This window comes from Stylophora pistillata, chromosome 12 (genome assembly GCF_964205215.1).
Source record: "Stylophora pistillata chromosome 12, jaStyPist1.2, whole genome shotgun sequence".
Classification (NCBI taxonomy): Eukaryota; Metazoa; Cnidaria; class Anthozoa; order Scleractinia; family Pocilloporidae; genus Stylophora; species Stylophora pistillata.
Genome location: NC_142530.1, coordinates 15,441,937 through 15,464,775, shown reverse-complemented (window position 1 = coordinate 15,464,775; position 22,839 = coordinate 15,441,937). Strand labels below are relative to the sequence as shown.

General features: G+C 38.3%; 1 protein-coding gene across 1 annotated transcript in view; it reads right to left on the bottom strand.

The window, feature by feature from the left end:
• The window catches only part of LOC111331219 (dynein heavy chain domain-containing protein 1-like), a 50,449-nt gene that overhangs the window by 25,297 nt on the left and 2,313 nt on the right, over nucleotides 1–22,839 (bottom strand). Inside the window, exons 2-27 of the mRNA XM_022936278.2 lie at nucleotides 22,500–22,783; nucleotides 22,237–22,411; nucleotides 20,092–20,310; nucleotides 17,543–17,665; nucleotides 17,353–17,409; nucleotides 15,104–15,208; nucleotides 13,655–13,756; nucleotides 13,014–13,211; nucleotides 12,298–12,468; nucleotides 10,764–11,060; nucleotides 10,379–10,471; nucleotides 9,804–9,938; nucleotides 9,180–9,275; nucleotides 8,622–8,756; nucleotides 7,761–7,992; nucleotides 6,777–6,992; nucleotides 6,223–6,427; nucleotides 5,597–5,745; nucleotides 4,874–5,247; nucleotides 4,092–4,343; nucleotides 3,591–3,683; nucleotides 3,019–3,333; nucleotides 2,457–2,594; nucleotides 1,659–1,800; nucleotides 1,008–1,273; nucleotides 54–341 (exon numbers count right to left, since the gene is read on the bottom strand). Coding sequence (XP_022792013.2) covers nucleotides 54–341; nucleotides 1,008–1,273; nucleotides 1,659–1,800; nucleotides 2,457–2,594; nucleotides 3,019–3,333; nucleotides 3,591–3,683; nucleotides 4,092–4,343; nucleotides 4,874–5,247; nucleotides 5,597–5,745; nucleotides 6,223–6,427; nucleotides 6,777–6,992; nucleotides 7,761–7,992; nucleotides 8,622–8,756; nucleotides 9,180–9,275; nucleotides 9,804–9,938; nucleotides 10,379–10,471; nucleotides 10,764–11,060; nucleotides 12,298–12,468; nucleotides 13,014–13,211; nucleotides 13,655–13,756; nucleotides 15,104–15,208; nucleotides 17,353–17,409; nucleotides 17,543–17,665; nucleotides 20,092–20,310; nucleotides 22,237–22,411; nucleotides 22,500–22,783 — 4,860 coding nt within the window. The remainder of the gene's footprint in view (nucleotides 1–53; nucleotides 342–1,007; nucleotides 1,274–1,658; nucleotides 1,801–2,456; nucleotides 2,595–3,018; nucleotides 3,334–3,590; nucleotides 3,684–4,091; nucleotides 4,344–4,873; nucleotides 5,248–5,596; nucleotides 5,746–6,222; nucleotides 6,428–6,776; nucleotides 6,993–7,760; nucleotides 7,993–8,621; nucleotides 8,757–9,179; nucleotides 9,276–9,803; nucleotides 9,939–10,378; nucleotides 10,472–10,763; nucleotides 11,061–12,297; nucleotides 12,469–13,013; nucleotides 13,212–13,654; nucleotides 13,757–15,103; nucleotides 15,209–17,352; nucleotides 17,410–17,542; nucleotides 17,666–20,091; nucleotides 20,311–22,236; nucleotides 22,412–22,499; nucleotides 22,784–22,839) is intronic.

Here is a 22,839-nt window from a genome sequence, read left to right as displayed (position 1 = left end):
ATCGAATAATATGTTCGAGCTTATTTCCTAATTCAACAGACAACAACACTTGCCTCTTCGCAGGTCAGTGATTTTGGGAAAACGACGGAGAGATCAACTCTTGGCCTCTGGACATCTTTGATTTCCTCAACTGGCATCTTTGCAGCAGGTCTGAAAGAAGTGCTCATCCTTCTCTCCGTACCTGCTTGTCTGCGGTGTTTCACGACAGGCTGAGTTGATTGACTATTCATACTGTTCAGAGCGCTTGCCAAGGTGGTGTATATCGTCGATTTACCGGAGCCTGGGCACCCCAGAAGGATCACATTGCGGCTTGTCTGAAGAGTAGTATGAAGCTGAATAATCTGTGGAGATGAAAAATTACAATGACTGTGTGGGATTGCCCAACAGGAATATAACCATAAAAAATTAATGTGCATATGGCTTCATAGCTCAGTTGGTAGTACCACCCAACTAGCATCTGGGAGATACGCGTTCGAATCCCGTCGACGCTTGAATTCTTTCAAGCTTCTTTCTGTATTTTGCTTAAAATGCAGCACACCTGCAAGGATCAGGGCTTTAATTTATTTTCATCTCAAGGTCAAATGAAATTCATTTCATTCAAAACTATGAACGGGAATATATTTGGCTCGCGGACAAAAAGTACGGGCCGAGTGCAGCAATGTCCTTCCTTTATGTCCAAGAGCTAAATATTTCTAACTCAGTCAATACGCATTTTATCATATGACCGCTGCTCTTTCTTTTTCTCCCCTTTCTCTTAAAGATCGCATACCGAGGGGTCACACGACTCTTTCCGAACCTGCTGATTACGCAGTCGCGTAGGGCCCTCCTACCAGGATTTTTGTCTACTTTTTTTTGGCACTGAACGCACGCGGGGGCAATCGACATGATAATAATTTGCATGCCTTCATCTTTCCTTTGGAAAACACTTGGTGGAAAAATGGATAATGAGAAATTAGTGACTTGAACTCTGAACTCCATCTTCAAATTTTAAGAAAAGATGAATTTACCTTTGATACCAGCTCTTGCCTGATTTGCATTCCGTTTGTTTGAAGATGGTCTTTTAATTCTTCAACTAACTTTGAATCACCTTCAGTAGATACCGACATCAAGACACTGTGGGCAAAGACCTCGTCAACTCCACGCGAAAAAAGATCTTTATCCTTCCCCAACAACTTTTTTCCAAAGTACAAAAACAGTGCCTGCACCACAGCATTTTCCTCTGCCTGGCGTCTTTCCAAGGTCTCAAGAAAAGGACTTCTGGTCTTCCTCTCCGCTGAGAAAGTCACGTACGAAATCATTTTAAATTTGTGCCAGAAACAACTAGTAAACTACACTGACAGGTCTTATATAGCAGTAGTATCACTGACAACTGGTGAGGTCGTGATCATGAATTACACAGTCATCACACTACACAGGCTATTCTCAGAGCAAAAAGGCCAATGATCAAACAAAAACTTTCATTCACAGTTGTTTGCTTTGTTCTGTTCGTTACTATCTATGTGTTGGTGCGGTTTTCTGTCAGTCTTTCTGTTTGCCTAACGAGCTGCAGTTGTGCCTGTCTATCACTCAATGAACTAGGATTTTTGTACCATTCAACTCCCGATAGAACCCAGATTACTTTGAATGCGGGTAAATCAGAAAATAACCCAGCTAACCACCTTCACTCTGCGACGCCTCTGCAAGGGAACTTATCGTGGATCTTCTCTTACTAGCGATTTCTTTCTGAAGCTCTGTTGCAGCTAAGGTGGTCACCATTTTCATACTTCGCAATCCAAATGAGTACTGAGGTTGGGAAGACACCTTTTCACAAAAATTCAGACCACAGTCAATATATTCGAAAACCATTTATTCCTAAACCGTTCAGGATTACAAAGCATCGACTATCAAAGATGCAACCCAAAGGCTCTATGAGTGAACATGTCCATGATAAACACGATTAGTTGCAAGTGGTGAATGAAGGAAGCTGTTCAAACCTTCCTGATTCAAGAAAATTATTTTAGAAAATGATCCGTCAAGAGCATTTAGTATATTGGGAGAAAAACGATGTGTGTAAAAATTGCGAGCACAATAAGCCATGGGGTCGCATCGCTTCTGGTTAACCCTTTCTAGCTGTCATTGTTTTAAATCGAATGCATACAAAAATTAAGTCGGTTTTACTGTAAAATTTTTCTAAGATTCCTTACAAAAGAGTAGAGTTATCTCAGTCCACAGTGCTGTAAAGGAAACATTTCTCGCGCCATTTCTAACTTAAATTCCCCCGGTTCATTGTTGTGGCTTTAAATATGGATTAATTACGGCATAGTTGATCTAACATTTTTACCAAGTTTCATCTGTAAATAAAAGAATTATGGTCTAACTAACTACGTTGCACATGGGATCCGTTATTTTAATTATATAATTCTCAAAATAGACAAAAACTGAAGAATCTAAAAAAAAGAAAAAAGGAGGACGATTACCTGTTCATTAATTAATTTATAGAATGTGTTGATCTTCATTGTGAGAGACTTGGCTTCAGTAAAACCACAGCACACCAACCATACTTCCACTACAGGAAGATAGTCCGGAAAGACCATAGATACGGGCCTGAGTTGAGCCTGATAACATTACCAAAGACAAAAGTTACTAATATTTTCACACAATAAAATCAATATCCCATTTCTGGAAACAAAAACCCGGGGAAATGCTACGCATGTTAAGGAATTGAGAGAAGTCCTATCGCCTTAGTCTTACTTACACTTATACTTTATTTAGTTTTCTATTTCTTCCCCTTAAATATTAATGTTCTTCGTCAGAATTAGACGTGTTACCTTCAAAAGCTAATAACTAACAGGCAGACAAAAAGTTCGTAGGGAAAAATGCTACAAAGATGTCAACGGACGAAACTGCACTTTTCACTCAAAAAATCGACAAAATCCTTGCTTGAGGAAAATTCTGACCCAAAAACACTCAAAACCGCTCTTTTATCCTCTTTTGAAAACACCGACAATTAGTTACAAAGGAAAAGAAATGTAAACTCACCCTGAAGTTTTCCGGCAGATCAGCACTGAAACAGTTTTTACCAGACATGGTCATGAAACAACCATACATTGCACTGGCTGCCATGAGCTTCCCTACGAACACAATGTTTCCTAGCAGAGGCATTTCAAACTCTCTGAAGCTGGTTTGTTTTTTGTACACTTTAGCCACTTTGTCATGAAACGTCTGAGGAAATTTAGGTTGTTGCTCCATAGGGGAATATGTTTGTTGCGTTTCATTCTCATAGTACTCTCCTCCTTCGAGATCATACATCCTTGTGATTGACAAGTACCTCTTTCGTTTCGCTACGTGGCTTCCCTGAAAACAAAAAACAGGGAAATTCAACTAAAAAGCACCACTTCTCCACAACCCATGTCTCCAAGGTCCAAGATCTAAGGACAAAAAGACTACGTCACGCGCAATGCACCATTCTTACAATGGTTACCTTAAAGTTATGACAAAAACCAACCTTTACTCTTTCGATCTTAGTGAACTTCTTAGCTAATACCACGTTAGGAGGTCACACCACTTACATACAATATTAAAAGGAAATCTCACATTTTGGCGAACCTTACCGATTTAGACTCCGGTCTATAACTTGGTGAAAAGGCTTCTTGTGGGAGCGAGTCTAGAGTAGTAACACTATTTCTTCTTTTGCCCGTCTCGCTCTAAAAGGCAAAAAGGCAGCTTTTGAAGCAGGACAAGCGTAATAAGTTCAAGTTACATGAACCATATGAACGATCACAATTCGCAAATGCTACCTTGAAATGAGTCGCGGGGATATAGGTGGTAAGAATATTGTACTCTGAGTCACATCCTTCAAGAAAGTTTAAGTCGTAGCTGAGTTCATGTTCATTTGTAGTCTCGCATTCGCACTCGTGGCAATAAATGGAATTCAGTGAATTCACTGGAGAATAGCAGGCACTAACACAAGGAGGTGAACAAATATTGCCACATTTCTTGCTAACCGATGAGACGGGGAAATTCAACTGGCGCATCAGGCCACAACATACCACATTTTCTTAAGATCTGAAATGCTTCAGAGAATAAGCATGAAAAAAGAGAATAGCACGTACTTCTGGGTTGTCTGTCTTAGAGATTCCTCTAGCAGTGTACTGAGAAACAACGAACTTCTCCAAGGACTTCATGGATGTTCTGATGCTCGCGAGATGCTCACCGAGGATGGACAAAATGCCAGGCTCGACACAATCTATATTTTCAAAACAGGCCCAGCTGCCTGATCGGATCATGCCAAATAGATAACGGACCAACATAGAGGTAGTCGGCTGTTCTGAGCAGTTAAACGTGACCAAATGCCTTCCAAGAGTCTGAGTGTAATATAAAGGTTACCTTTAAATATACTAAAAGCGTCAATCAGATGTGAGATGACGGTTTACATTCCAAATATTTGACACTACTTCAGTATGAAATTTAATCTGCTTTGAAATTTGAACCACATCCAGTAATTTTCCTTCAAAGTAAGGCAACGCCCTCCTTTTAAAGAACTTATTATTGAATAAGGACCTTCCTGATTTCACATGAGATCTGAATCATAATTCCTATCCCCTCTACCTATCTATCTATCGGAGCTGCGAGCAATACCTAACAAGGGAAATTACAACTTAAAACATGGGATTGCAATGTTTTCTTCTACTCAAGTGAAAATCTGCTGAAACCTCACAGAGCCATACTAAACCTTTTTAGCCTGCTTTCAGGTGGTAGTTAGTACGCGCGAGATTCAGCTCGGCAAATATACTCGGTCACCACATTGAAGGGTGGAAGATCTGAGACGAGTCACACAGCGAGGGGGGGAGGGAGAGGGAGAAAACTTCTTTTACGGAGCGTACTCGCGCTATACCTTAGCCAAGTCTTTGATGGTCTCAGTTTTCCCAATACCATCGGGTCCTACAGGAACACCACACTGATGGGACCTCACAGCCATGTTCAGAGTGAGAAAGCATCTCTGCGTCAGTGGTGTGACTACAAGCCTCGGTGTGGGTCCAAGGTACTCATACCCATACGCAAAGCTGGTGCCAAGCTGATGTAAGCTGCACAAGCCAATCTCATAAAAATGCTCAACGGGAATGGTAGAAGGGATAGCTGAGATCTGGTTCTCTCCGCTGTCTTCTCCCTGGTAACGTGATGTAATGATCTTGTTCTGCTCTATATGGTGTTGAAGCTGGCTACTCCATTCAAAGCTATTGACATCCAAGACCCCGTTGTTGACGAATTCTGTAACATGCAATGGATAGTAGCATCGCTAGGAATAACTAGCCTCACGTATAGACACACAGTCAAGTACAAAAGAAACTAATGTTTCACTTTGGGATCTGAATGGTGGAGAGAAGGTTAACCAATGCACTTATGTATCGTTTGTGACATTTATGGAAAATTGTTCTTGGATAAATCAATGTATGTTATGTACAGTCTAGCAACAACTCAGTTGATTAGTCTGTGCAAAACGTTCCTTAACTGTCGTCAACAATGTGGTAGTGGGATTGCTTGACATGAACAAAAATTCTGTTCGAATAGAAGAGAACAAGTAAATGTGTATGTAATCAGTAAAAAATACATTACTGACCCGTGGCAATATCTCTCTGATTTATCACCAGGCCGACTAAAGCAAATAACAGCAACTCAAGACGACCATGAGCTGGGGTGCTGCTTTCATTTTCTAAGGTCTTCCTGATGATCTGTGCCAGGTCATCCACATAAGAGACGAGAGATTTTCTGAACAAGACAAAGGAAAAATATTTCATGCCATAGCGTAAATTGCCATTTTCATCATACTACACACTTAGATCATGAGCTCGAGATTTCAAGCTCTCAACATCTACCACGCATAGAAATCGAGATCATATTATCTCATATATAGTATACATGTACATGTACTATTTGTTTCAAACTTGATAACAGGTCTGGCTTGTGTTTTTTTCTTATTTGATTTAAAACCGCACATTGCTTGGCGACCCATTCTACTCGCCATCTGCCTTTCAATAGACATCCAGTAAGGAAGCCAATCAGATTGCAGCAATTGTGATAGAAAAGCAGCATATTTATCCTAACACGTGATGGTACGCTATGCGTTCACGCAGAACTCCTTTGATCTAGTATCTTATTCCTAGTATGACTAAATAACTCAGAAACCACAAGAAGTAATCTATATCATCAAGCTTTCCAAAAAGCAATTCTTGCCTACAAACATACCTAAGATTCGACAGCCCCTGTAGATTTCTATTTTGTAACACCTCAGTCATTTTCATGTTCCAAACAACTGCCTCTGCTGTTACAACACACTGACTTGGAAATTTCAAGAAAATTTGACCTGCTTCTGAGCCATCATTCTGCTCCTCTTTTGAGGTCTGCTTGGAATCATTCACAGAGTTAGAAGTTTGACGAAAAACTTGTTCCCCTAAGTAACAGAAGAACAGAGGTTAGCACTACCGCCTCCTTTGGCACAGCGATGCACGCTTTTAAAAGTTGACCCAGAGTTAAGTTACAAGTCTATTATCATTTTTTTGGCGAGAATTTATCTCCAAAATTCCTAACAGGCTGTAAGGCTCAGGAGTCACATTTACAACAAAAGAATCATATTTCTCTTTCTTTCTTTCTTTCTTTCTTTTTTTTTTTTTTAAGTGTGCAACTCCCATTTAAATGCAAGGTGCCTTTTTTTTTCAAGTTAAAAACGCTTCTGACTATCTACACGCATAAAAAACTCTAAGCTTGGCCTCGTAAGAATTCTTGAAACACAATAGCCTTACCGAATGAAGTTATTAAGTCCAAAATCTTTCTGGGACTCTCTCTTCCCCTGAGCCTTCTGTCCACACACTCAGCAAGACTCTTCACTAACGTATTCCGCATCCTCTCCTCTAGTGTGACGAGCCAGCTTTGTGGACGTGGTGAAGCGGGAATAACTGATAGAAGAGGAACCACTTCTTCCAAAACACCTTCCATGGCAGTGACTTGCAAAAGATGGGCTGAAAGAAATATAGCACAATCCAGGGTTAGACATCAACTTTTCAACTTACTAGCCAATTGGCTAGTGACAACTTAGATGTTACAACAATTTCAGTTTGTTTACTAACCAAACTGGCTAGTGGAAATCGAAAACCACCAACCAAAACTGAATTTCTACTAGTCTGTGGCTAGTTGGCTACCGTTAGTGTCGAGCCCTGACAATCGTAAGACCTTGTTAAGACGTTGATTATCCTGCTCGACCGTTATATGTTGGGCATTATGAGTCATACTTTCCTGTATATTCATAGGCTCCATCAATACTGCTGCCTCTCTAGTTCGGCAATTTCTTTTGAAATTTTCTTTCGCAAAACAACCCAAAGTAATTAACCTCGTCGATCAGGAAAGGAACCAAGAGTTGTTACAAAATTATACACGTAAATACACGGCCCTATTTCCTGAATAGCTGAATGCCAGGTTACGAATCGTTCAGTCTTGCCTTTGACTGCTTGATAGGAAAGCACAAGTTTTCTGGACCAATCAAAAGGCGTATTGACGCCAAACCAATACAATCACCGAATGACAATTAAATGATCATTTTATTTTTCTTTTATATATATATATATATAACTAACTGCAGACAGTACTGTTTGGGCCTCATCAGTGCAGTGCTGATACTAGGATGGGGGAGAACCGAGACGGTCACCCCAAACGACCAAACCTTTGTGGTATCGTCTAAGCCATGCCAGTATATATCCATTTCCTTTTATAGACCACAATTCAGTAATTACCATTCAATGCTGTGTCCAGGGTGCTGGCCAGCCTCAAACTACTATCTCTTGGCAAAGCAAACTGAAGTTTCTTTATACCAGGAAAACACTTCCTTACAAATGGTAACAGGTCTTTTGGGTCACGGGACCAGGCTAACAGACCCAAAAGGTCATTGTCACTGAGGAAGTAGAGCCGTGGGAATACGACACGTGCTTTGTCTGTGTATTCACCCACCATTTTTATTAATTCCTCCTAAAAAAAAAAATCAAGGATAGGACAAGTAACATGAGTATGCAAGAGGCATGGTATGCAACTGCATGATAAAGACAGCTAGAGAGGTAAGAAGGGTGAAGACAGATTACTGAGACTCCTGAGGCCCCGATTTCAAACGTCGAACTTCACATTTACCCAAACGGGTAAATTTCGACCGTTGGAACATAATTCGTCCAACCAAGAAAAAACGAATCTTTCGTTCAGCAGGAGTTCAAATAAAGCAATATGTAATTTATTCATTAAGTTCGATTCACGAAAAAAAACAGATGTTGAATGTCCCAGTCAATCTTCACACGTTCTATCCGTCCGAGTTGACGGACAGAACGTGTTGGTCGATCCAATTCAGCTGGACAAACTCAAGTGATTCAGTCCTCGAATTTAGCATGACATTAATTCTCCTAGTTTAGTTCGTCTCATGAAGCTCGTCGTGAAGTTCGACGTTTGAAATGGACCTGAGACATTCAAAAGCTCTCTATTGGCGCCAAGTTTACAGACCTGCAAATAATGCAGCTAACATCCATCACCGATCCACAGAAAGGACAAACGTTGGATAATGAACAAAATAAACCATGAATAAAATTGCTCCATTACAAATTAAAAGAAATTACCGCTTTTCTTGTGAGCTCTAGCAGCAGTTCCCTTAAGGTGTCTCCCTGCAGATCTCTCCAGCCTTTCTCTCCCCGTTTCTTTAAGGGCAACACCGATAGGACTTTGGGATCCCTCGAGATTACTCGCACAAATTCCTGGGATAAAGAAAAGAGAAAGGACAATAAAAAATGATTTTAAATCATCAAAAAACTAAAGACGCTTGAACTACTTTCCTGGTATTTATTATCTGTTGAGCCATAAAACAGTTCAAATCATTCTTAAAGAATTTTCTCAGAGAAATAACATCACTGTGCCATAGTTTGTAGCACTAAGAAAAATTAGCGTTGTATCCTTCGCTTTGTTTTTTGTTGCTCGTTGCTTGGCCAGAAAACTCCCGTCGTCATTTCGACCAATAAAATGCAAAACTTAAACGGGTCCCCTCGTTCTCAACGCCTCGGGCGAAGCTTGCTTGTTCTCACTGAGAAATCTTTTGTTTCACCTTGATATTGATTTTACAACATTTCACCACAATGCACCATATCAATACCCAGTCCAAAGAGTTATGAGAATGAACTTACTCTGTATTTTTCATCAACATCGCGGTAATTTTGGCTGCTGTCCTCCAAAGACCTTCTTAATTCTGGCTCCGCAAAAACATTACTGAGGTAGAGCCACTGAAATGTCAGACACCATGCATCAATTAAGGGTTACATGTACATCTCTAGACTCCTGTGTGAGTGTGTACGCATTACGAAAAGCTAATGCTGTGCGACATACCTCTTGAAACACTCTCACCCTATTTCAGACTAAATTAAGTGGTTTTCATTACTTTGATCCAGATTCAACAAGAGCAATTTCACCATAATCAAGTCAAAACCCCGCATCTAAAGAGTATCCAATTTCAGACCCAAGTAATTTAACTGATACCAGCTGCGAGAACAAAACAGGATCAATAACCACGCATATTTTCATATTACTACCGTACCATTCGTACAGGTGAGGAAGCACCCACTTTGTCCCCCCCTCCCCTCCCCTCCCCTCCTCCGAAAAAAAAAACAATAACAACAACAAAATGAAACAAAGCAAGAGACTAATTTACAAATTTAAAATTGAAGGAGTCGGGTTTATTAACCAAACCCCATGGAAATGCATGCCAAACTCAAAAATGAGGAAAATACATGCAAGTCTTCTTAGAAACAAACCTTCTTCTGGCAGTCTGCCCAAATGTCTGTAATGCTCTCAATTTCCTGCAAGTTTGTGACCCAAGTTTCTACCATTGGTTTCAAATCTGCTACATGGGGAGATGTCAACATGATGTGCAAAGTGACGAGATTATCCTAAAAGGAAAAATGTTTTGCAGTTTGCAGCCAAGAGACAGGATAACGTTAGCATCGGGCATCCCATGAAAGGGCTGTTTTCTCTTTGCAGATCATGCAGACAAAAATTATTTAAGCTGTTGTGAGTAGATCCCAGCACCTATCAACTTTTACAGAGAAATAGTTGGGCAAGGTTTGGTAAACTCATAAAAATTACAAGGAGACACAAGTGCCTTCCTCCAGTGACCCCGGTACCATTCTAGGTTGTCAACTTGAGTCTGCTACTGACTCAGACTTCCTCTTTCTCTAAGGGATTAATTTTTTCTCTTTGTTTGCCCCCTCCAAAAACTCCAATTCTACCAGGAAACAGTGGAAAAGAATTAAAGCACCTTAGGGATGTCCATTGATTCTTTTATTTTTATTTTCAACATATGTAACAATTAACTTTAATGTAAATGTACCTCAATGATGCACTTCAGTTCACCGATTCCAATGAGGATATACATATCTGGTACAGAGGCTGGTGTCTTGGGTTTCAACTTCACATTTGCCTTCTGTTCAAGACAAAATTCCAAACTTTTCAAATTGAACATTTAAAAAACCAACCATCCATCACGGTTTTACTGGAAACAAAGAACGGATCACCACAAAAGGCCCTTATTTTGGATAATCATTGTAAGCAAGTTATTTCATCTTCAAAAGTAAAGGTGGTGATAAAAAATGGGTAACTAATGCTGGCTTGAGGAGCACTTACAACAGGATCACCACTAATGATTATTTCATTGATTATGCTTCCATGTGTGATTGAAAAACTTTCAGTATAGTAACTCCATGCATTTACACTACCTCAGCTCCAGGTTGCATAGTCTTTCTTCCTCCTTTAGCCTTTCTCACTTTATCTCCAAGTCGGGGTCTCATCAGTGGAATATGCTTTGCGAGCTTGAAGTGTTTCTCCTCCCACGCATGAGCCAGGTGATACAGCTGAAGTTCCAGTGCATATTCAGCTGCCGCCCCAGCACAAACTGTTGTTATTAACTCTTTGTAGCGGCCAAGATTGAAAGAGAAAAGGTTTGCCACTGTAAATTCCCAGGAAGGATCATAATCTTGACCCATTCCTATGAACAAAGCTCTCCAGTGTCGAGACTGTAGAAAGATGAAGTAAGAACGTGAAGATACAATGTACACCATGAGATAGAATGAATATATGAAGTTCATATATTTTGAACTGCGGTATTAGATACGTATGATGCACGATCCTCGCAGTAGATAGCGCTATTTACGCAATAGCGAAAATCAGACCTGAAAAAATTCAGTCCCGTACAGGCCTGAATTTTTTCAGGTCTGATTTTCGCCATTGCATAAATAGCGCTCTCTACTGCGAGGATCGTGCATCATACGTATCTAATACCGCAGTTCAAAATATATGAACTTCATATATTCATTCTATCTCATTTATCACTTTCACGGGTTTATTACGAATCAACTTAACGGCCTGCTCCCAGTTGGCTTGTTAGCTCAATTGGTAGAGCGCTGCACTAGTATCGCAGAGGTCAGTGGTTCGAGTCCCGTACAGGCCTGAATTTTTTCAGGTCTGATTTTCGCTATTGCATAAATAGCGCTATCTACTGCGAGGATCGTGCATCATACGAATGTACACCATCCTGTATATTACAAACTTGTTTACCTATAGCTCTGCATATTCAGTAACATAACTGAAGGATCGTATCTGTGGCATGTCAATTATTGCAAAAACACAATTTTTGCAATCAAACCAGTACCCCTTGGCAGAAATAAAAAGGATTATTAAATGTAAACCTTTTGTTGTTTTAAGGCCTCATTTGGGCATCGATCCAGATTTCTAAAAAGGTTGGATTGCAAAATTAAATCGGGTCAATCTTGTCTTATTTTGTCTCTATATAAAGAAAAGCTGGCAGCTTTCAAGCACAAAGCCTGATTGGGCATGATTATCAACCTCTTTATAATCATTCTAATAAATCTCATGTTGAAGGTTACAGGTATTAGCAAACAATTTTCATTCTATAGGTGGTTCCTGGTTCGTTTATAGGTGATTTCCTCTTACTATGAAGTGCTGTTGAGCAATGCTATTGAAATCACAACAAGACTGACTGAATATGGATGAACAATAGGAAAAGGTGATGCCAATAATAACATTGCTGAACATCATTAACTTACAAACTATGCTAATGCTGTAACTAGGATTCTGCGCAATACCTAACCTACAGCACCAACTATTTTCAACCACTGACCCTGGAAATCTGGTCTACTAACTTAGAACTGACTACCCTCAACAGTTGTCAGCTACTAACGGTACCAGCACCAAAATTTTTAATACATGTCCCAACGGTAGACTTGCATGTACCTTAAGAGCATCACTAGAGAGTTGAAGTAGGAAAGGCAAGTCTTGGGAAAACTCTTCCAACTGAGACAGCCAAGAAACCAGAACTTCGTCATCCTCGGGAATATGATTTTTAAGTTTCTCTCCAGCATGAGCCCATTCTGTGAGTTTATCCATTGCCTTCTTAACATTCATCTGAAAATTGGATGCATTAGACTAAAATTGATAAGAGTTTAATAATATGAATTGGTTATGCACAGTCAAGTAAAATGTAAGTACATACACAGATTTACGATCACATCTGACCAGATTCCCCAAACTAACATCATTAATATTGTGTAACAGAAAGTTAAATAGGAGAATTATACTAATGAGTTTTTGGGAGTTAAATATCACCAGCACATACACATTAAATTTTTATGTGAAGATTCATTTGAAAACTTATCGCATTTACCAATGCAATACCACTCTCAAAAGTTAACATACTCCCTTCCGCCTTCCCAGTTATGCAAAGGTGCTTCAAATGTTATTTAATAATACAGACAATTAAATGTTCAGGAGGTTGGTGTGTTGAATGTTCTGGTGGTATAATACTTAATTCTTTCAACATGAAGGCGTTATGGATAGGCATTGTTCTCCATTAATTACTTTAAAAATTAGGACTGAAAATTACATAATTATAGTTGTATCAATAATTACATCTACATCTGCTTATGACATTGCCATAAAATAGTGGATACCTTCTTGAATACTGTCTGCATCCACTCCCGAATGGTATAGGATGATGAATCACAATACTTCCACAGTTCTTGCCTTTTCTCAATAGCATGGAGAATACCAGTGATGTGTCCCAAGTCGTATTCCCTTCCAAGCACAACAGCTTGACACTTGCTCAGGTCTGCTAGCTTGTTCTGAATTCCAACAAATTTCTCCTTCAGCTACAAAAAAAAATTGAAAAAAGCTTGAGAACTGTAATGATAAATTAAGATAATGACTATCTACAGTTCACTGGTACCTATAAAAAGGTAGAGTCTGTTTACAAACCAAGAGGCCCATTAGCCGGGCTGGGGATGTGATAAGATGCTAGTCTATCACAGGGTTACCCCTTTTAACACCTGGGTGAAGAGAGGCATGGTGATAGCTAGTGTTTTGCCCAAGAACACAATGCAACGTCCCCAGCCTGGGTTCAGAAGGACCACTCGATCCAGAGTTGAGCCCCCACTAACCATGAGGCCACCATGCCTGACACTGCAGGTAACTTTACACTGGACATTCCATAAGGAGGAGATTTACTTAATGTCAGTGATATTTTATTGATTAATAAGTAAAATTAATGTAGTACCTGTACATTCATGAACAAACACATGCAAAAAAATCTTACCTCTCTCATGTCCTGCAGAACAGAAGATGGCTTCTCATTTGGATCAAGAAATTTCCCTGTAGTAGCTAACTGGCCAATTTCTTCAGCAGTGCGTTGCAGTGTCTGAAGATAAGAGACGTTTACTTCAGCAGAGTAAAGACCATTATTAGTGATCTCTAAACTAAGAAACAACACCCCTCATCTCTTTCCCTGTACAATGGTGCACTTTTTTTCCTGTGTTTGTACAAGACATAGCATGTTGGAAGTGAAATGCTATGGATTTTTTTTTAATCTTTTTTATTTTTAACAAAATTTAAAGTGGCTGTGTATATGTTGCATCAATTAATTTTGTGGTAGATTGTAGCTCCCTTTTGGTTCAATTTGGCTCTGATTAACACATTGACAAATAACATGTACCTCAACAAGATCATTATATCATAACATATCACACTCTTTATTATCCAACTACACTTAGATGAGTACAAATAACGCCATAGACGAGTACAAATATCACACGGTATTTGTACTCGTCTATTGTAGAGTACCGGTTAAACAAGTTTTCTCGCATCACGCAAGCGAAGAATTGGATTGTAGTTACGAAAAAAAAAAAAAAATGGCGGACAATTTGAATCACATTTCCAACAACGAAGAGTCAGAATGACTGGCAAATATAGATCCAAGTTCATTAGATGAATCGAGTGAAGAAAAACAGCTTGACGACCAGAAAATTTCTTCATAATGAAAATAGAAACAGCAACACAACAACGTGCCAATTCCGTTCCGCTTCGCATACTTCTGTCACGCACTCCCCATAAATAAACATCTGCGAAATTCGCCCGCACTGAAATAACAGTTTGGCATGTTGGATAATAAATAACTTATTAGACGTTTGTTGTGTAGTATCACTGAGTATTTTTACTCGTTATTTGTATTTTGACTCCCTTCGGGCCCGTCAAAATACGGCACAACCCATAAAAATTACTCAGCGATACTACATAACAAAACGTCTAATAAGATATATATATTGCCCTTGTAAAAAGCCACCTTCAACATTAACATGATTTGATTTATGATTTATAAGATTCACCAACAGGCAGGGACACCGCAACAGCTTGCGCCAATCACTGCAGGCCCAGTAAACCCACCCATCCCACCCAGGGGAAGACATCCATCACATAGTAATCTCGTGTGTGGGAAATTAACATCTCCTACCCCCAACCCTGCAGGAGACAGGACCTCCATATATTTGTCCCTATCCGAGAAGACTAGTCAGAATATCTAACCATTTCTTGATGTTATAGAAAGGTAGCAAATTCTTCCCAATCCTTTTTTTTTTAAGAACCTGAGTGTTGGTCCAGCCGGGGCTCGAACCCTCGACCTCCTGCATAGCAGTCCAGCACTCTATCCATTGAGCTAACCGGGAATCCCATAATTTCAATTTCCATTAAATATTCCAAAAAATTTACTCACACTAATTGTTTCTACCAACTTTGCTGAGACTTGAGGTTTGTGAACCTCCACAAAGTCTGATGCTTCCTGCAGACCAAACAAGAAACTTTCCCAAGTGGCCCAGACCTAGAAAATGAATTATAATAACATAATCACATAATTTGGGAACAGATTCCATAATAAGAACAAAAACCTGATATTACACACAACCTGCAGGAAGACAAATATTTGAGTTTCTAAACATATCAAGCAGGTGCCATGGTCTGTAGTTACAGGCACGAGAATTTATATCAGGTGATCTCCGAATAAAATTGTCTGATCCAAGGTAATTGAGAGGCATGTACATGACTCACTTTATAGCTATTTGTGTGTCAATGATTTAATTCATTCTAAGCAGTCCGGCTTTCGCAAGCTTCACAGTACTGAAACTGCTCTTATTGGAATGATCAACGAACTGCTGTTTAACCTTGACAATGATCGCACAAGTGGTGTGATTTTAATTGATTTTTGCAAGGCTTTTGACATGGTTGATCACTCAATTCTATTACAAAAACTTCAAGCATATGGGCTTGACAACAAATTGTTAATCTGGTTTCGATCATATCTGAATGAAAGGCGCCAGTCGGTATCTATGGGTAACATAGAATCCCCTACTGCTTATGTTCATCATGGCATACCTCAGGGCTCAATTTCGGGTCCCTTCCTTTTCATCGCCTATATTAACGATCTTCTGCTACATGTGAGCAAGGTCGGCTCAAATTTACCTATATAATTATGCAGATGACACCACGCTAACCTCTGCTGCTAACTTTGACTTTGTTGATGTTCTTCAAAGTTCACTGACTACAGCAATTTCTGAGGTCGACCAATGGTCAACAGCTAATAAACTTCCTCTCAATGAGAGCAAGACAAAATTGCTTACCATTGCTGGCAAGCGACTCTCTACCAGAATTAACCATGACCTTGCTGTAGTTGTTAATGGAAAACAACTTGAGAACATTTGTTGTGCAAAGCTTTTGGGACTAGAAATCGACCACGAACCAACATTTATCCCTCATGTGGAGAAATTGACTAAAAAGCTCTCTCAGCGGATGGGCATTTTAAAGAGAATTAAATATTGTCTACCTCTAAAACATCAACTTATTTTTTATAACACCATGATAAGACTGGTAATTGATTATGTAAATGTGGTTTGGACGAGCTGTGATAAACATTGCCTTAACCGTGTTCTAAAGTTGCAGAAGAGGGCTGCTAGAGTTATTCTAAACACCGATTATCATTAGCCTCCTCCATCAAACTGTTCAATAAACTAAACTGGATACCATTTTTAAAACAGGCTAAACTAACTAAAAGCTGTATTATATACAAGCGTGTACAAGGGCATGTACCTAACTATCTTAAAAGTTTAATTAAGCTTACTAGCGACACTCATTCACGCCAGACTAGGTATGCCTAATGGCTGCCCCATTATCAAACATTAAACTGAAGGAGGACGAACATTTACTGTGACTGCCTGTCAAGCCTGGAACAGCTTTAAACGCTATCCATGTGGAAAATAGCATTGCTAAATTCTTTTAGGAACTCTCTTCAGAAAAAATTCTTTGAAAAACAGCAGCTTTTAAATCATTTTATTCTGTGATTTAGTTAGACTATTGTACTATTAATTGATTTTACCTCTTATTTCTTGTTTTTTATTCATTATATTATCTCATAGTTATGCCATAGTTTTTAACATCCGTATATAATGTACATAACTAATTTTAGAGGGCCACGGGTTTGTCAGTATTTTTATACTTTTTTAGTGCTACCCTCTTTAAATAAAGTCTTTACTTACTTCTTTACATACTATCATTCTACAGGTGTAGACCCTTCCTCCAAACTGCATTTGTTTCTCAGTTGCCCCCAATTCAACTCCTCCAATAATGTATACTTAGTCTAAGTAGTAAAAATATGACTTGTCTACCTTCCACAGGCTTGGAATTCATACATATTTTTTTCTCACGCTAGTGCTCTCAACATTCTCAATTAACAGAGGGGAGCTATAACCAAATTTTTTATCAAATTAAAAAGCGTTTTAATTTTACTTAAAACATGTATATGTTGCAGGTAATTTTTCTTTTAATCAATTTTACTGCTAGCTAGGAAAGCGATTAAGAAGTCTATCTATTTGTATCCTAAGGGATAAACATTTAACTCTGCTACAATCCACACAACCAACACAACATTACACAAACACATGTTAGAAAATGGAAACTGAGTGGTGCAAATACCTTTTCTTCCATAATTTCCTCTTCAGGAGTCAGTTGCCTGTAACAGCTCCTGATCACCTGCAGCAAAGTACAGTAGATGTGAATTAAAATAAAGAGGCGACATGATAATTCCCCTCGACAAATTAGTTCAATATTATAATATCGGGTTAGTCCCAGGATAAAATAATCCAAAAACTATTAGTGGACTCACTTCATAAAGATTTTTAATGTACTCCACTTTCTCCTTCAATCTAGACACATGCTCTTTGACAGTTGAAAGCTTTTGCATGAAATCCGAAAATCCCTTGATGTCTGTCTTTTGATCTTTCAAAAGCTAAGGTGATATAAAGCATGAAACCAATGTCAATAACGGTAAAATAATAAAAGATTTTTATCATGACATCTTAAGTTTCATTAAAATACCCGTTCCAGCTCATTTAACAGAAGTTACTGTTCGTGATACACTTCAAAGAATATTATGGCGTACATTCGCGGACAAAAATATATCAAAAAAAGAATCACTTTGAAAATGAAAAAATGAAGTGAACCATGTCGAAATGCTTTGCATTGAAGTCCAATATAAAATTCGAAGTTCTAAACACATGAAAATTCAGTAATTACATCGAACAATGCATTCATCGAAATCAAACTGAAAAAATTTCAATTTGAGCGGAAACGGAAATGCCTAAAAACTGGAAGTCTTAACAGGGCTGGGGGAATTATGCAATATTTTATGAAAAATTATGCACCATTTTAATTAATTGCGCCACATTTAGCAAATTATGCACAAATTATGCAAGTTGTGCAATATTAAAAGTATTGAATTTTACATAATTATAAAAATTATTTTAAATTTAATATACATAATTATAAGTTCATATTAAGAAAACCTAATTATTAATAATTATTTGCCAGGATATATTGCTTAACTCTCTCTTTGGCCGTTATATTATTTTTTTCTTTGGTTTGAAAAAACTTTCCATTTTAAATATGAAAAGAACAGAAAAGAAAGTTTCTGGAATAAATTTACCAAAATGGCACCATTTTTCTTTCAGAAGCGTTGATTGGTTCTTTTTCCTCCAATCATATTGCTTGCAAGTCAACAATTAGAGCCCAGGTCTCCAACAGCAAAAGACAAGAGGCCTGTTGGATTTTACTTGTTTTCCTGTGTGTTGGACACGATCTTTTTGATTAAAAATACAGTTTTTGCCATCAAAATTCACTACAATTTGAAAAAACTATTTAAGGTAGGAAAATTTATCTTTTAGGACATATTTTCATTGAAATATCGAGAATTATGCAGAAATTATGCATTTTTACAGGATTATGCAAATTATGTGTTTGAGTTAAAATTATGCGCTTTTGCATTGGCTCATAATTCCACCAGCCCAGTCTTAAGAGCCACTGACACTAAATATCGAGAATTCGCCGCCAGTTGCAGAATTTCGTAATTCATTTTTATTTTTTCTAAAGCACCTTTTTAACCTATTGACATCTAGTGCGTCCGTATGCGCCCATGTGGACCCACACCCTTTCTATGCCTTGTGACATCATCACTTTTAACCCTGGAGCACGACTTTGAGCACGTACTTGAACAGGTTGAAAATATCTTACAAACGATACCAGAATGAGTGCAACTGAGTGAAGGAGATTATAGAAATAGCCAAAAAACCACGTAACTTTGACCTGAAAATCTGCACGAAAATCTTGTTCCATTACTCACCTACCTTTCTGAGCATGTGGTTTGAAAATAATGAGTAGTTTCCTAAAAAATCTCTACACCAAAATGAAGCCTACTAAATTTCCAGCAAGTGAGGAGAAGCTTCAGGCAAGGAAAGGGGAAAAAAAGGGCAGGAGAAAGAGAGAAAAGTAGAAGTCATAAGTGGGGCATTACTTTTCAACCCAAAAACTATCTTGAAATTTTGCTTTCTGTGCGTGCCCAAGATTTTCAGGCCACCATTTTACATCTGGATCGAAAGGCCGTCGAGTGTACGAGCTGTCAATGGGTTTTTGGTAAGTTTGAGCTTTTAAAACCACAACAGTGACCCGAAATCTGCTCGACTAGCTTCAAAACACAGTTTTTCACAAAAGCTGCATCCATTAATGGGTTAAAGAACCTTTTTCGAAAATTATACCAAAAAGTTCTATCGTGCTTTTTTTCTCCAAAAAATCGAAAAGTTCAAAATACGCCTTAATGGCCATTCCCCCACCCCCCCCGAAAGCAATGAAAAAATTATGCAACTTCGGCAACTTTGTACGCTACAACATGATGCAATCCTAGCTGCTTTTAAATTTTGTCTGCTAGCAGATGGTCCTTTTTTCTCTTGGAAAATATTAATTTCTTTCAATGCAAAGCATTTAGACATGGATCACTTGGTTTTTTCATTTTCAAAGTGATTCTTTTTTTGATATATTTTTGTCCGGGAATGTATGCAATAGAATATGGTGTCCATTATTCTGAAATATAAAAAGTTTGCCTCTTGTTTTGAAGTAGGTAGATCACAGAAAAATATTGTAATTATGTTGTAGTGGATAGTGAATGGGTAATTCTTCATTATCTAACTAAAAATAACTTGGATTTACATGTACATGGGATTCATGGTAACACCTCATTACAAAATAATGATTGAATGGTACTCAGCAAAACCTTGAAAAACAACTTGATTGAACGTCTGTCAAAGAAAAGTAAATTTTAATTTTAATACTCTTACAGTTGTACAATAACACTAACAAAAAGATGAAGCTTATAACTACACATACTTCTGATAGCTCGTCAACATCCTTGACCACTTCATCAGAAAATGTAATGACATCTGTAATGATTGACAGCACCATCTCCTTAAAGATGGTGTTCAACTGTGGCAGAAGCACCTCCTGTACTTTATGGCAGTCCACAAAAAATATTCCATTCTGGGTGCAAAAACTCTTGGCCATGCTCAACACTTGTTCTTTCCATGTCTTGATCTGGTTCAGTTGTTGCTATTCAATAAATAAATAAATGAATTAATATTAATAAAAGTTGTAGTTTTTATATTATATCAAGTCCACAAGCCAGTTCTTAATTAGTTCAGTGTCTCTGAGTCAAGCATTGGGGTTTGGGAGGATGCCGTTCATGGATGGAAGAAAACAGAGATAAGAGAAAAATCAAAAGAAGAGGAGTAGAACCAACATTACAATAAATTCAAGCCACACTGACATTCAGTTGACCAGGTATTGAATGCGAGCCACAATGATGGGAAACCCTGCACAGCATAACCCCTCCTTCCCTTTCAAAGTGAATCAAACAAATCCTGCTGCACCTTTAAGTGGTATATATTAAATATCATACATATGATGCACGATCCTTCGCAGTAGATAGCGCTATACAATAGCGAAAATCAGACCTGAAAAAAATCAGGCCTGTACGGGATTCGAACCACTGACCTCTGCGATACTAGTGCAGTGCTCTATCAATTTGAGTTAACAAGCCAACTGGGAGCAGGCAGTTAAGTTGATTCATAATAAACCCGTGATGATAATTCAGATACAATGAATATATATGAAGTTCATATAATTATTTTGAACTGCGGTATTAAATACATATGATGCACAATCCTTCGCAGTAGATAGCGCTATTTATACAATAGCGAAATATCTACAGTGAAGGATCGTGCATCATATGTATTTAATACCGCAGTTCAAAATAATTATATGAACTTCATATATATTCATTGTATCTGATTAAATATCATGCTGGGTATTGGGCCTGTGAAAAATTGACAAAGTTGGCTACTGCTTCATTTCTGTTTTAGTTTCATTTCCAATTTTACATTACGTTGCATGTCAAGTGACAATCTCTGGGGGATTGACATATGCTGAGAATTTTAGAGAGTGAGTTTTACCTAGTATGTGTAGCGGTTTTGGTTTGCAAAACATTTCTTTAAGGTGATTGTGATTGTGACTGTGATGTGATTGTCACTGTGATTGTAATGCAACCGTTATTGTGATTTCCCTTTCTTTTGTATGTTATCTTGTGATAATAATAATATAATAATAATATGGTATTTATACAGTGCTATTTCTATTGCTATTCAATAGCGCTGCACAGTAGTGTTATAGATCATACCCCCACCTATCCCACCCCAGGGGAGGACATCCATCACACAGTAATCTCAGGCGTGGGAAATTAACGTCTCCTGCCCCTAACCCTGCAGGAGATGGGACCTCCATTTATTTGTCCCTATCCAAGAAGACTAGAATATCTAACCATTTCTTGATGTTAGAGAAAGGTAGCAAATTCTTCTCAATAATTAATTTAAGACCCTGAGTGTTGGTCCAGCTGGGGCTCGAACCCTCGACCTCCCACACAACAGTCCAGCGCTCTATCCATTGAGCTAACCTGGAAGTGGTTAGCTCAATGGATACACACAAATTAAAGGAAAAAGCTACAAAAATTGAAGAGAATTAAATGTTTGTGGTACAGTTGTATAATACCCATCCAATATTTACATGTACCTCAAAACTTCAAAAAAGAAAAAAGTGGTTTCATTTTCCGCCACCTATAATATACAATAAAACTGTATTTAACCATACCAGATGATGTGCATGCTTGTTAACTGAGAGCTCCAAAAAAGAACTAATGAGAGCTTTCGATGCACAAGCCTCTTGATATTCAATCAAATTAAATAGATTTGCCTTGGCATTAATTTTTACTTAATAATAAAGATACATGTAGTGCAGGTGGATACTTTTATCTGAGCTAGAAGTAAATATCACCCTTAATAGACTGAAAAGAATAAGTATAGATCCCTAGTACTTTATAATTTGCATCAATCAGTTCTTTTTTTCTTTTTTCAGTCCTTGCTCTCCACTAGATACTTAACTTAGAAAATCAAGTTGTAAAATTGCCTATACAGTACACTGTACCTCAATTTTACTGGTCAGTTGACCTCTCCACTCATGTGTTTCACCATTCCCCCAAGAAGAAACAAACTCATGGATTGTGGCCACCCAGCTGTGATCATCACAAAACTGCTCAACTTCTTCAGTGGCTTGTGATAGCAGATCTACTTGTCGTTCAATAGCCTCTGTGACCTGTTTACTTAATAGATAAGAAAAAAAAAAGGATAACTCTTCCTTAGATGATTATTGCTTCGTAGTTCCTGAGGAGCAATGAGAACACAACTCACTTCTTGAGCATTATCTCCCCAAGTTTCTCCTTGGTCAGGGGACTCTTTTCAACTGCAAAATCTTGGAAGCGTTGCCCTTCCACTAAAAGGCCACCATTAGGCTCTTGACGAAAGCACAGTTGAAGAGTAGCCTGTCCTGACATATCTCTTGCAATTGACAGATCAGAATTCAGACCATCTAAATCTTCATAGATTTCATCATCTGTCCTTGTGACTGTGGTTGGGCTTCCAAAAGTATCTGCATTATCTTGATCATCTCTTCCCAGGGTTTGAGGATGTGGGGTCTAAGAAGATAAACTTGCGGATTAGTCATGTGAAATAACATTAACAATTACACCAT